The sequence below is a fragment of the Nerophis ophidion genome, linkage group LG22 (assembly GCF_033978795.1).
Source record: "Nerophis ophidion isolate RoL-2023_Sa linkage group LG22, RoL_Noph_v1.0, whole genome shotgun sequence".
NCBI classification, from domain to species: Eukaryota; Metazoa; Chordata; class Actinopteri; order Syngnathiformes; family Syngnathidae; genus Nerophis; species Nerophis ophidion.
This window is the reverse complement of record NC_084632.1, coordinates 10,886,383-10,901,055: the sequence shown is the minus strand read 5'-3', so window position 1 is coordinate 10,901,055 and position 14,673 is coordinate 10,886,383. Positions and strand designations below refer to the sequence as shown.

At 41.7% G+C, this 14,673-nt stretch overlaps 1 protein-coding gene across 4 annotated transcripts in view; it reads left to right on the top strand.

Annotated features, from left to right (window-relative positions):
- Window positions 1–14,673, top strand: part of LOC133540574 (arf-GAP with coiled-coil, ANK repeat and PH domain-containing protein 2-like) — a 1,007,806-nt gene that overhangs the window by 977,186 nt on the left and 15,947 nt on the right. For 3 of the 4 annotated variants that reach the window (XM_061883284.1, XM_061883285.1, XM_061883283.1), the window contains exons 15-22: window positions 256–325; window positions 2,837–2,931; window positions 3,159–3,361; window positions 3,875–3,976; window positions 10,679–10,771; window positions 11,825–12,057; window positions 12,130–12,239; window positions 12,315–12,425. In XM_061883284.1, coding sequence (XP_061739268.1) covers window positions 256–325; window positions 2,837–2,931; window positions 3,159–3,361; window positions 3,875–3,976; window positions 10,679–10,771; window positions 11,825–12,057; window positions 12,130–12,239; window positions 12,315–12,425 — 1,017 coding nt within the window. The remainder of the gene's footprint in view (window positions 1–255; window positions 326–2,836; window positions 2,932–3,158; window positions 3,362–3,874; window positions 3,977–10,678; window positions 10,772–11,824; window positions 12,058–12,129; window positions 12,240–12,314; window positions 12,426–14,673) is intronic. The other variant, XM_061883286.1, reaches the window with a different exon arrangement.

Here is a 14,673-nt window from a genome sequence, read left to right as displayed (position 1 = left end):
TGTACTGTACTTTCTGCTGATTGTTTTTGATTTTTTTGTAAGGCTTTTGTTGTCGTCAAGATGGCATTTTAGGGTTTTTAATGAGTGCGTCCATTATTTGTTGTTTTCCGGGAGTCTTGGAATGTAACCTCTATCTTTCCTGTTAATGAGGACAAAGGGGAATCGATCCAAAATTACAACTAAGTTGTTATTTCTGGTAAAACATAATAAGTTGTAATAAAATGTATAATTTCTTAAACTTTTTCTCACCTCCAGGAGTCTGGGAGTTCATTTCTCTAAAGTCCGCTCCTTGACGTTGGATTCATGGGAGCCAGAACTGCTTAAGGTAAATAAATGAGTGGATTTCTTCAGACACATGAACATTTTTTTATTGGCATGCAGTTTTTTCAAAAAAAACTAAATGAAACATGGCCCACACCATTACATTTAAAATGATTAACAATACAAATAAAGAAAGAAGTTCAAGTGTAGAATATTAGATAAGAAATATATCAATAGTAATCACAAAGTTGAGGTGTAAAACTATTTATGCTATTTTGCTGTTTAGCTTTTAACTTCTTTGATTAGATTTTTGCATTTTATTAAACAGGAAATATCAACATATCTTCCATGTTACTGTATGCAACGTGCTATTGAACACGTTTGAGCACTACTGGTCTACATGGACTATATTTATTAATTTATCTTTAACTTTTCTTGTTTAAAAAAACTTGTAAGATCAATTGAATCCATATAAACGTACGTCTCACTAAATTAGAATATTTTTAAAAACTATGTTTATTTTTGTAGATCAATTCAAAAAGTAACATATTATTATATTAATATATAGAGATTCACTACAGACAGTGTGAAATATTTCAAGAATGTGTTTCTAATCTTCATGATTTTCTCCGACATATGATAAAACCCCAAATTCATTATCTCCTTAATCTGGAAAAGTGTTAAGTGTCAATATTATAAACACTTCAATCAGCAAAAAAACTGCAAAACCCCTCACAGCTTTAAGTTTGACTTAAAGTTTTGCACAATATTTTTACTTACATCAGGGATGGGTACAAGATGTTAGTACTTTTATAAGTACAAACTGAATTCTGTTGGATCTATAGAGTACTAATTTGCTTAAAAGCAAACTAATATTTCAGTTCAGTTTCAGTTTATTTCTAACATGCATATAATACAATGTAATGCATCACATATTTCCATTTGTTTCATTACAGCACATCCGAAAAGGAGTAGGAAGAAGCTGAGCTTATTTAATCCTACGCCTTTTCATACAATAACAATTCTATCCCATTTCTTTGTTCTGTGTAACAGAAAAGTGAATAAATAATATACCATAGTAAGAAACAAGTATTAAATACATAAAAAAATCTTTATTTAAAAAAAAAAAAAAAAGGGTTTTCAAGATGTGCATCATAATTGTTCTTCAGTGTACTTTGTGAACATTTGTAGTGTGAACCGTCTCTTAAAGTGAATAATATTGGTGCTTTGTTTGATTTGTTTGGTTAATCCATTCCATAATTTTATTCCACATACAGATATGCTATAGGTTTTAAGTGTTGCAGAACATGTTTTGCTTTAATCATCATTGATGTTTTTTTGCAACTTTGTTGTATATTTTTACATGTGGTTTCCAGTTCATTTTGTCATGTATTACACCGAAAAATGTGTAGTCTTTTACCCTTTCAATGTCTACTCTGTTTTGTATTTGTGTTTGACTTACTCTTCTACTGTTACAAAATAGCATTATTTTAGTTTTTCTGAGATTCAGAGTCTGTTTTCGTCCAACCATATTTTTAATTTGTTAATTTCTTCTGTTATTATTTGTATTATCTTTGGTGTGTTCTCTCCTGAACAAAACACACTTTTATCATCTGCAAATAATACTAAATTTAAGTCCTCTGTAACTTTACAAATGTCGTTTATATTAAGAGTGAATCATTTTGGTCCGAGTATTGATCCCTGAGGTACGCCACAAAATATTTTCAGCTCTGTAGAAGTGTGTTCACCTAGCTTCACGTATTGCTTCCTGTTGGTTAAGTAGCTTTTAACCCTGTTCAAGCCCAACCCTATGATTCCACACCTTTCTAATTTGTTTTTTTAAGATGCTGCGATTAATTGTGTCAATCAGCAAATTTCAATACCTTTTGTTGCCAGTTACGTCATGTTTGGTTGCGGACTTGGCACCGGCTCAAGCACTTGGCAGGCAAACAGGCGTATTTGTAGTAGCGGACTGTCATTTTCCATGCCAACAAAGCAAGTACGTCTGATAGGAAGCCCTCGAAAGTAAGGCTCCACTTCTCAAAAAGCGCAATCTCGGTGTTAATTTATATTGGATATGCCATATGCATGCTGCTGAATAGCATTAGCAATTTTACACATTCAAATGTGTTATTTAAAACTGCAACTAAGCTGCACTTTAAAATCAAACAGCTGGTGTGTTGTAAGTACAATACTTTGAGTATAAACTCTTTGTAGGGCTTAACAAAAGAAAAGACTGGCACTTTTAACTTAATTCCAAAAGACTGACTACAAACTGAAATTAATACATACTGGCATAACAAGTAAGTTACAATAACTTGACAATACAGTTATCATTACTAGTCCAGCGTTAAATGTTAAGTAAAAAAATGAGATTTGAATAATTAACAATTAACATTACTACCAAATTAATGCAGACAAGTACCAAAAATTGGTACCATTGAGCACAGGTATCGATTAAGAAGTACCAAAATTGGTACCGTATCGGTTCAAAAGTGAAAGGTACCCGTCTTTAATTAAGGCACACCTGTAAGTGGCAGCATTTTTCTCATGCTTTTAACTCATCCTTTCTCAGCTGATGTGTGAACTTGGAAATGGCGTCATCAACCAGATCTACGAGGCTCGACGAGAGGAGCTGGGAGCGAGAAAACCACAGCCAGGAGACCCAAGGTACACATGTATTAGAAGCATGGGGTCCCCCGCCTCACTATTTGAGAAGAACAGTTTTAAACCAAGGTGCAGTGTTAGTGATTAGGGTGGCTATGTCACTGTTAAGTCTAATCTACACCAGTGTGTTGGATCAATTTTAATGATTATTTAAAGATGTTTAAACTTGTGGAAAAATTGTTGAGTCTAACCAACCAGTTGTTGCTCATGAACAAACTTTGTTTTTCCAGACATGAAGTAGAGGCCTACATAAAAGCCAAGTACGTGGATCGCAGATTTGTGCGCAGGCCGTCTGACGAGGAGCTCCGGAGCAAGGTGATGTCCCTCAGCAAACAGGAAAAGAGACTCAGCAGCAGCTCTGAGCATCTTCCCCCTAGACCACCACCGCCTACGCCCAAACTACGGCCTGGCTCCAACAACTCTGGACAGTCAGGTCAGTGGAAAGATCACACATTTGGTGTCTACTGGGATTGCAATGATAGGCTTTTAGAGGTTAGTGTAAGTATTAAAGCTTTGAGGAACTCTCATGTGAGGTCTTTGGGCGACTACAGAAGCACAACTAGGGATGCGTTGAAAGACTCCCTCTTCCTCCCCTCATTAGCAGCTTTTCCTATCCTTGTGTGCTTGATGTGTTTTTTGCACTGTAGTGACCAAGCCTTTTGGCATAGTGTGTGTTCTCTTTGAACAGCATATGTCATTGCCTCGTGTAGTCCGTCTCCTCCAGTGTCAAGCGAGCTGCTACTGTAACTATTTCTGCTTTCACTCTTTCTCATTTCTCTTGTTTTGTCACACTTTGTCTCCCCCTCCTGGCTGTTCTTTGCTGCTGGACTAACACCTGCTCCCCTTCGCCGCCTACCTAAAATCGCCACTCCCACCCCACCATGCCACTCAATCAATACCCTGTGCTGCTCAATCCCCCTCCAAAATCCCATCATCCCTTGCGTAGCTGTTGCCAGTGGCTTGGAGGCCCGCCGGGACTCTCTCTTCTGTCCTGACGAGCTTGACTCGCTCTTCTCCTACTTTGACAACTCCTCCAAGCTCAGGAGCAGTAAGTATTCAATGTCAATGTTTGGCCTGCTTCTCCATTCCCTTTGTCCATCGCCTCTTCCTGATTCAAGGCTGTAGACCTAAAACCCTTTCATCCTATCGCCTGCTTCTCCTTCATCTTGTTCCTATTAATAGAAAATCTCTTTGTGTAAAGAGATTGGAACTAAAGTGTTATGTGTTGGTTTTCCTGGAGGCGGGGAAGGTTTTTCACTCACAGTTGTGGTTCCTGGATTTGTATTTATGTCGTCATGAGGGTGGGTGTTCTGTCATCTGTATCTATGTCTCTAATTTTGATGTAATAAATCATCATCATCACAATAAAGTACAGTGGAACCTTGATTACCACATTTAATTGGTTCTTGAACAGGGTTCGTAAATCGACAATTTTGTTTAGTGAAGCAAACTTCTCCATTGGTTGACAAGACTTTGCAGCATCGCGTGGACATCGGGGGCGGTACCTCTGGATTGGCAGACCGGGGTGGTGGTTCCTCTCTTTAAGAAGGGGGACCGGAGGGTGTGTTCCAACTATCGTGGGATCACACTCCTCAGCCTTCCCGGTAAGGTTTATTCAGGTGTACTGGAGAGGAGGCTACGTCGGATAGTCGAACCTCGGATTCAGGAGGAACAGTGTGGTTTTCGTCCTGGTCGTGGAACTGTGGACCAGCTCTATACTCTCGGCAGGGTTCTTGAGGGTGCATGGGAGTTTGCCCAACCAGTCTACATGTGCTTTGTGGACTTGGAGAAGGCATTCGACCGTGTCCCTTGGGGGGTGCTCAGAGAGTATGGGCTATCGGACTGTCTTATTGTGGCGGTCCGTTCCCTGTACGATCAGTGCCAGAGCTTGGTCCGCAATGCCGGCAGTAAGTCGAACACATTTCCAGTGAGGGTTGGACTCCGCCAAGGCTGTCCTTTGTCACCGATTCTGTTCATAACTTTTATGGACAGAATTTCTAGGCGCAGTCAAGGCGTTGAGGGGTTCCGGTTTGGTAACCGCAGGATTAGGTCTCTGCTTTTTGCAGATGATGTGGTCCTGATGGCTTCATCTGACCGGGATCTTCAGCTCTCGCTGGATCGGTTCGCAGCCGAGTGTGAAGCGACCGGAATGAGAATCAGCACCTCCAAGTCCGAGTCCATGGTTCTCGCCCGGAAAAGGGTGGAGTGCCATCTCCGGGTTGGGGAGAAGACCCTGCCCCAAGTGGAGGAGTTCAAGTACCTAGGAGTCTTGTTCACGAGTGAGGGAAGAGTGGATCATGAGATCGACAGGCGGATCGGTGCGGCGTCTTCAGTAATGCGGACGTTGTATCGATCCGTTGTGGTGAAGAAGGAGCTGAGCCGGAAGGCAAAGATCTCAATTTACCGGTCGATCTACGTTCCCATCCTCACCTATGGTCATGAGCTTTGGGTCATGAACGAAAGGATAAGATCACGGGTACAAGCGGCCGAAATGAGTTTCCTCCGCCATGTGGCAGGGCTCTCCCTTAGAGATAGGGTGAGAAGCTCTGCCATCCGGGAGGAACTCAAAGTAAAGCCGCTGCTCCTTCACATCGAGAGGAGCCAGATGAGGTGGTTCGGGCATCTGGTCAGGATGCCACCCGAACGCCTCCCTAACGCCTCCCTAGGGAGGTGTTTAGGGCACGTCCAACCGGTAGGAGGCCACGCGGAAGACCCAGGACACGTTGGGAAGACTATGTCTCCCGGCTGGCCTGGGAACGCCTCGGGATCCCCCGAGAAGAGCTAGACGAAGTGGCTGGGGAGAGGGAAGTCTGGGTTTCCCTGCTTAGGCTGTTGCCCCCGCGACCCGACCTCGGATAAGCGGAAGATGATGGATGGATGGATGGACTTCTCCATTAACAACAATATAAATATAAATATGGGCTCCGGCCTTGATAAAAGTCCTTATTTTAGTAAAGGTTTGTACACTTTGAACACAATATAAAGAGCCATACAGTACTGTACATCAAACAAACATAACAAGAGGGTGATGGATCAACCTTCTCATTATTAACAAGCCAGAATAACAACAAACTGCTGTCCTATATGCACTCACACTGACACAAAAATGGTGTCCTCACAAACAATCAAAAAGCACAACAATCCTTAACTCTTCTTGCTACAATAATAAACATTTTTAAAATGTAAACTGTACTTACATTAACATCGGCAAAGGAGTAGACAGGGAGGGATATCCGAGGGGGTAGAGGGAGCTGTAAAATAAGTCTGCTTTGGCATATTTTTCCAGAAAAGTCCGGTCTCATCACAATTAGAACTTGTTGCGTACGAAGCCTGATTGGTTGATTCTTAAATGGGTTGTACTTGTATAGCGCTTTTCTACCTTCAAGGTACTCAAAGCGCTTTGACACTACTTCCACATTTACCCATTCACACACACATTCACACACTGATGGAGGGAGCTGCCATGCAAGGCGCCAACCAGCACCCATCAGGAGCAAGGGTGAAGTGTCTTGCTCAGGACACAACGGACGTGACGAGGTTGGTACTAGGTGGGATTTGAACCAGGGACCCTCGGGTTGCGCACGGCCACTCTTCCACTGCGCCACGCCGTCCCATACTTAATTCTTCCATACTTGTGAACGCCATTATTGTACTCCTCGCAGGTAGTCAGTTTTTTGTGTTTTTTTTTTAATTCCACAGCGATTCCCTCCTGGTCTCCTATTGAGTTAGCAAAATTGACAAAAGGTAAAAAAACACAGAAAAGGCACATGCTGAAGTGCTGAGAAGTGACTAGTGATGTACTGTGCAGCAAGTGAGGTGGAGGGCTCCACCACCCCAAAAATGCTGAGCCCTGCTTTGTGTCTGCCAGCATGAAACACAATGAATGAATTTGTGAAGTGTTCCTTCACATAGAGGCATATGTGGCTCCATCTTAAGGTTTGTACATTGAAAAGTTTGCAAATACAGGGGTTCCTAAGTCAAGGTTCCACTGTACTGTATTTTATATATGGGAGTCGAGTAAAACACGGTAGTAATGAATATCATCCATCCCATCCATTTTCTACCGCTTATTCCCTTTCGGGGTCGCGGGGGGCGCTGGCGCCTATCTCAGCTACAATCGGGCGGAAGGCGGGGTACACCCTGGACAAGTCGCCACCTCATCGCAGGGCCAACACAGATAGACAGACAACATTCACACACTAGGGCCAATTTAGTGTTGCCAATCAACCTATCCCCAGGTGCATGTCTTTGGAAGTGGGAGGAAGCCGGAGTACTCGGAGGGAACCCACGCATTCACGGGGAGAACATGCAAACTCCACACAGAAAGATCCCGAGCCTGGATTTGAACCCAGGACTGCAGGACCTTCGTATTGTGAGGCAGACGCACTAACCCCTCTGCCACCGTGAAGCCCGTAATGAATATCCGTTAGTTTAAAATAGGGGTCTTCTGATCAGGGTTGTATGCTGCCGATCATCCGTGACAGATCGGCCGATACCGATACCAATCACATGTGTTAACTGTAAATTTTTCTATTTATTTGTGGTTGATTGCCACTGACCGGATAACAATGCCAACACAATATTTAAACCATTTCTGGATCCTCTTTTATTACATGCAATTGTTTAAGCATAGTCAATAGTACACACTAACAATAGTGGAAGAGGGGTTAGTGCTTGTGCTTCACAATACGAAGGTCCTGAGTAGTCTTGGGTTCGATCCCGGGCTCGGGATCTTTCTGTGTGGAGTTTGCATGTTCTCCCCGTGACTGCGTGGGTTCCCTCCTCCCACCTCCAAAGACATGCACCTGGGGATGGGTTGATTGGCAACACTAAATTGGACCTACTCACATTCACATTGTGTTGGCCCTGTGATGAGTTGGCGACTTGTCCAGGGTGCACCCCGCCTTCCGCCTTAATGAAGTTAAGATAGGCTCCAGCACCCCCCGCCACCCCAAAAGGGACAAGCGGAAGAAAATGGAAGGATGAAAAAATAGCAAAAACTACCATTGTTTTTTTTTTTTTACCTCAAAGTCTATATCCAGGGACTTATTCCCTATGTCTGTAAACAATAACAAAACAAGAGATTTTGTAAAAAATTTAAATATTTATCTAATAATATGAGTATCAACACTACCAACATATGAATTGATCCACACTCAACTGTTATATTATTTTCTCTCTAACTCTTATTAAGCTACTTGCTTATTTCATTTTAATAGCTGCTTACTTCCTGCTTTGCACTTAACTTAAAGTTTACTTAACACTTGATTAAAGTGTTGTTTCAAGCTATCTTAGCAGCTATTAGCGTGTGTTCTTTTCTGCCTCTGCTTACACAGTGTGTAATATGTTTAGCCTTGTCTTTCACTGATAATGGTACTTGTAAGAAATGTTGTTTATTTTCCGCAATGGAGGTGATGATTATTAACTTAAGGGTGCTGCTCCACATTGTGGATGATGCACATACACGGTTATCAGTGCCTGTGTCAGCATGTGGACCATAAATAGAGCAAGTATCATGATCATAGGTGATCGGCTTTTTTGAGTGGCACAGCTCTCCCGTCCAAAGGCAAAACCTAGTAACTCACTTCTAGCTGATTTTGAGAAAACAAATCCATCTTGATGCTGTCTTACAAAGATCTACAAAGTCCTCAAACGTATAGATGTTTTCTTGAGCTTTCATTTTCTTGCCGATTGAGCCATGGATTGAATCTGCTCTCATGAACGTGTGCCCTTTCTCCAGATATTTTATTACAATCTCGGGTGGGCCCCATTCTGCGTTTACACATTGGGCAAGAGCGTCCAGTTTTTATTTTGACCTCCACAGTTATCTGCCCAAAAGAGTATGCAAGGGGAAGAATCAAGAACATTACATTTAATGAAGGTGCTTGCAACGTCCTGGGCCAATCTTCCAAATATCCCCTCGTGCCATAATATCACATAATCAGGTTGACCGTTGACCCCCATTCGTGCAAATGTCTCATTAAAGACAATAAGGTGACTGACAAAGAAGCTCCGATTGGCCCCTTGAGATACTAGGTATTTCTGTTGTATCTACGCGATTATGTGGTAGTTGCTAGGTCCTGCCATGCGCGTAACAGCTTACTTACGGAACAAATTACAATATCGCATACACTAATGTAAAACATATCACCTAGGAACCCCAAAATTATTATCAGCTCAGTTTTGACCAAAATTTAGTTACTGGGTTTTGCCTTTGGACGGGAGAGCTGTAAATATAGCAAAGGGCACTGTAATCATAAAATGAGAGCCAATGGATGTGTATGTTAGTTTTTTCGTCAGCTGCGGGCAGTCTTATAACGTTACCCCCTGAAAATAAAGGGGATTTACTGTACCGTTTTAGGCCAATTGCAACAATTTGTTATCACTAAAGCATGCTACTGCAAACACATGGTGTCGAAGTTACAGTTTTACCACAGCTTTTTATCATTGGTCCAGTTACAACCATCTGCTGCTGCACTTATGAGATTATAGAGTGTAATACAGTTCTTTGTTTCACGCTGTTAATTGGTTGTGAGCCTGACCATTGTAAAATAAAATAAAAAAAGACGTAGTAGAAAATAAACAAATAAAACCCACATAAGTCCCCTCTGCACTTGTTTTATCAAATATGATAGACATGACTAGAAAACAACATACTGTTCTGACTGTAGGAGCCATGGTCTCATCTAGTGGCCAATAATACTTTTGTAATGATATGCTTAGTTCATTTGGCTAGTTTTATGCTTGAAAATGTGTAATTTAGGCCAAAAATTCATAGAATGTTTTACAAAAAAAAGAAATGGAGTGAAGCTGTAAACTTCAAAGCACGATGTGGCAAAGGGCGGCTGACTGCACAGGGGAACCTCGCTTTACAAACTTAACAGGGCTCATAAATCCAAAAGTTTATATCGTGAACCAAATTTCTCCATAAGAAACAATGTCAATATGCATAATGGGTTGAAGCCTTGACAAAATTTACATATTTTAGTGAAGGTTTATACACTTTGAAGACAATATAAAACGCCCTACAGTACTGTACATTAAACAAACATAAAAAAGTGATGAATCAATTGTCTCCAAGTCCATTTTGTGCTCTCACAAGTGATCAGAAACCACAAATATCCTTAACTTTAACAATCATATTGCTGCAATAATAAATATCGCAGAGGAGCAGCTCATGAGAGAGAAATGAGCAAAGGGGAGGAGGAAGAGGCCTCTGTGTGTGCACTCTTGGAAGAGGCGCGGCTGAATGAGAGAGTCTTGGGAAATAAGTCCGCTTTGACATATTTTCCTAGAAAAGTCTGTTCTCATCGCAATTAAAATCTTGCTTTGTTTACGAAGCCGGCTTCCTCGATCTCGTCAGTACGAGCAAGCACAAAATGAATGACTGAAGCGTTCGTACTAAAAGGGGCGTATTTTGCTCGATCCAAAAATTCTTAAACCGAAAAGTTTAAAAAATCGAGGAATTTGTAAATCGAAGTTCACTGTACTTTGGAAACTTAAAATGGAAGGAATGGTAAATCATTTTAAATATGAAATCAACCAACCAAATGTTTTTTTTAACTTCTTAATACAACTATGTGGGTTTAAACTATGATGACCAACTATTATGGCAGAAAACTAAATAATTAATAGTCACACAGGCAAAAATGTGAATCTGGGTGAAATGATTCATAAAAAATGTATTTTTGTACGGTACTTAGGGAATGAAATGTGTTCCATTTAATGTTTTTTTTCTCTCTCTTCACAGTCAAAAGTGCAGACAGTGGCATCCAGCATAGTGCTGATGGCAGTAGGGAGATGCTGGCCACCACTCCCTCTAACAGTAGCTTGGCAGATGCAGGTAAGTCTTTCCCTATAGGCCTATCAATCTTAATTAAGGGTGTCCCGATACAACTTTTTCTCTTCCAATACTATTTTGATCCAATTCGATAGAGAACAATGGCAGACATAGAAAACTCGACCCTATTTATTATTATCCATTTGGAATGGATTTCTGCTATCTTTAAGTTGAAGTAAACACTTAGGTGAAACTTATGATGCAGTAAGACATTTGTTACTGGATAGTTTTTATACGCTTCGGCTTTGGAGACGTGTAAGTAATATGAAACTATACCTATTTGATACTTGTTTATATTGACCAATCCTGGCCAGATGCCCGTGTGGCAACCCATCTTGCTAAACTCCTTTCGATATAATCCGATAAAAAATGTTTCTGCTGATTTTGGAACGACATCAATGTCGAGTATTCGGGAACCCCTGCTCTTATTTTAGACCAGTGGTTCACAAAGTGGGCGGTACCGCCCCCCTGGGGGCGGTGGAAAGATCTGGGGGGGCGGTGAGGAAGAAGGGGGTGGTAGGGGGGCGGCAGTCCGAAGTCGAAGTCAGAAGTTCGAACGTTTGTTTGACGATTTGTACACAACACGTGCAGCAGGACGAGTCAGTGGACGACGAGTCAGTGGATGACGCATCAGGGTCCGGTTACCACACGCCGCTCTGGCCCAGTCAGATCCGACAGCATAGACTCCATCCCATTAATATTAAGTGTGAGACAATGAAGGTTACTGGTGGAATGTTTATTTACCATTCTATGTTGCTGAAACAGTTAAAACTGCTAAAAAATAAATTGGTTTACTAAATTGGGTTTTATTTGTGAAATACACATCTGTGTTTAACCTTTCTCTTTTCAAATTGCAGCATACCAAATATCAAGAAAGAGGTGTTTGTTTCCATATGTGTCTGTGGGGGGGGGGGGCTAGGAATTCCCCACTGGGGAGCCAAGGGGGCGCCGGCCTGCAAAAGTTTGGGAACCATTGTTTTAGACTAATAATAATTAAATAGTCAAACCAACCAAAGTTATTCTAACTTTGCTTGTTTATTCTCTTTTCTTGTTCAGATGTAGCTGAGGCTCCGCCCATGCCAATGCCCGCCGCCCTGCCTCCGCCGTCACCTTCCAAAGAGGTGGTGTTCTACGAGCCCAAGGAGTACAGTTCAGGTCTGCAGCTTTACTGGGCTTCGTGTGCCCGCAGCCTGCCCGAAATGGCCGAGGCCTTGGCCCACGGAGCCGAGGTCAACTGGGTCAACACGGAAGACGACAAGAGGACGCCGCTCATTATGGCCGTGCGCGGGGTAAGTCGGTTTTGTGCCACTCACTCACTTGACTAAAGTATTGTAAACATTTCTGTTCATGTGAAATGTCAGGGTTCTTTGGTCACCTGTGAGTTTCTACTGCAAAATGCGGCGAATGTAAACCAGCAGGACGCTCAAGGCCGAGGACCCCTGCACCACGCCACCATGCTGGGACATACGGGGTCCGTCTACCTCACCGCCACGCTTTGACTCACAAAAGAAACACCACCATTCATGTATTTTTTTGTGTGTTTTAGGCAAGTGTGTCTATTCTTGAAAAGAGGAGCCAATCAAAATGCTGCAGACATTGAAGAGAAAACGCCGCTGGTCATTGCGGTGGAAGCAGCCAATGCCGATATTGTCACTTTGTGAGTGTTATCATTTTTTTAATGACCCGTGTAAAACCTTTAAGCTTGTAGACATCCCAGCAATTGTGTTTAACACAATAACACACACATCTTGGACTTCAATTTAATGTCTGTCCATGAAGAGCACACGTTTTTATGGGCCCTCGTATTTCCTTCCGACACTGATTGTTATTTATTACTTCGGTACTCTTGTCTTGCTCTGTATATTTTATAGGATTGCTTATTATTTTTATTGGATAGAAGTCTGTTTATTTCATTTGTTGTTTTTTCTTTATTACTCTTTTGTTATTTATTTTTACCCCATATTTGTTCCCACTACCGCACCTTAAGTTGGAGTCCTTAATCTCGTTATATGCAAATATAATGTCAATAAAGTCCATTCTATTCTATTCTATTAAAAATAAAACTGGCTAGTAATGAGATATACATTGAGGTCCACAAGTATTTGCACACCCTGCAATTTTGCAAGTTCTCCCACTTAGAAATAAGGAAGAAGTCTGAAATGTTCATCATATATATATTTTTACTGTTAGAGACATAATCTATAAAGAAAAATCCGGAAATCACATCGTATGAAATATTTGTATGTTACTGGGGTTCATAAGTATTTGCACACATGAGAACATCATTTTTAATATTTAGTGCAGAAACCTTTGTTTGCAATTACAGAGGTAAAAAGTTTTCTATAGTTCTTCACCAGGTTCAACAGGGATTTTGGCCCACTCCTCCACACAAATCTTCTCTAGATCTGTCAGGTTTCGCAGCTGCCGCCAACCAACACAAAGTTTCAGCTCCTTCCAAAGATTTTTTTTATTGGATTTAGGTCTGGAGACTGGCTAGGCCACTCCAGAACCTTGATATACTTTGTATGGAGCCACTTCTTGGTTATCCTGGATCAGATCATTGTCAAGTTGGAAGACCCAGCCCAGACCCTTCTTCAATGCTCTGACCGAGGGAAGGAGGTTTTTGACCAAAATCTCACAATACGTTCATCCTCTCCTGTCCCCTTTGCTGAAAAGCATCCCCAAAGCATGATGTTTCCACCCCCATCCTTTACTGTAGAAATGGTGTTCTTGGGATGACGCTTATCCTTCTTTTTCCTCCAAACCCGACGAGTGGAGTTTATACCAAAAAGATCTATTTTGGTCTCATCTGACCACATTACTTTCTCCCATGTCTCCTCTGGATCATCTAGATGGCCATTAGCAAACTTCAGACGGGCCTGGACATGGGCTGACTTAAGAAGGGGAACCTTCCGTGCGATGCAGGATTTTAAACCACTACGCCTTAGTGTTACTGATAACAGTGGTCCCAGCTCTTTTCAGGCCATTCACCAGCTCCTGCCGTGTAGTTCTGGGCTGATTCCTCACTTTTTTTATTATGAGTGATGCCCCACGAGGAGAGATCTTACATGGACCCCCAGTCTGAGGTAGATTAGCAGTCATGTTTAGCCTTACATGGACCCCCAGTCTGAGGTAGATTAGCAGTCATGTTTAGCCTTACATGGACCCCCAGTCTGAGGTAGATTAGCAGTCATGTTTAGCCTTACATGGACCCCCAGTCTGAGGTAGATTAGCAGTCATGTTTAGCCTTACATGGACCCCCAGTCTGAGGTAGATTAGCAGTCATGTTTAGCCTTACATGGACCCCCAGTCTGAGGTAGATTAGCAGTCATGTTTAGCCTTACATGGACCCCCAGTCTGAGGTAGATTAGCAGTCATGTTTAGCCTTACATGGACCCCCAGTCTGAGGTAGATTAGCAGTCATGTTTAGCCTCTTCCATTTTCTAACAATTGCTGCCACAGTTGATCTATTCTCACCAAGCTGCTTCCCAATTGTCCCATAGCCTTTTCCAGCTTTGTGGAGCTCTACAATATTGTCTCTGGTCTCTTTTGACAGCTCTTTGGTCTTGCCCATGGTAGCAGTTGGACCTTGACTGACTGACTGGGCTCAAAAGGGTGTGAGTGGGTGATTAGATGTGGGGTAAAGGTGAAGTTTTGGAAAGGTAGACTTTTTCAAGGTAGACTCTTTCAGAGTCATAATTTTGGTTGATTCTCATGTGTGCAAATACTTATGAACCCCAGTAACATACAAATAAATCATTAAAAAATCATACAATGGGATTTCCGGATTTTTCTTTTTAGATTATGTCTGTAACAGTGGAAACACATGATAATAAACATTTCTAAGTGAGAGAACTTGCAAAATTGCAGTGTGTGCAAATACTTGTAGACCTCACTGTATTAAT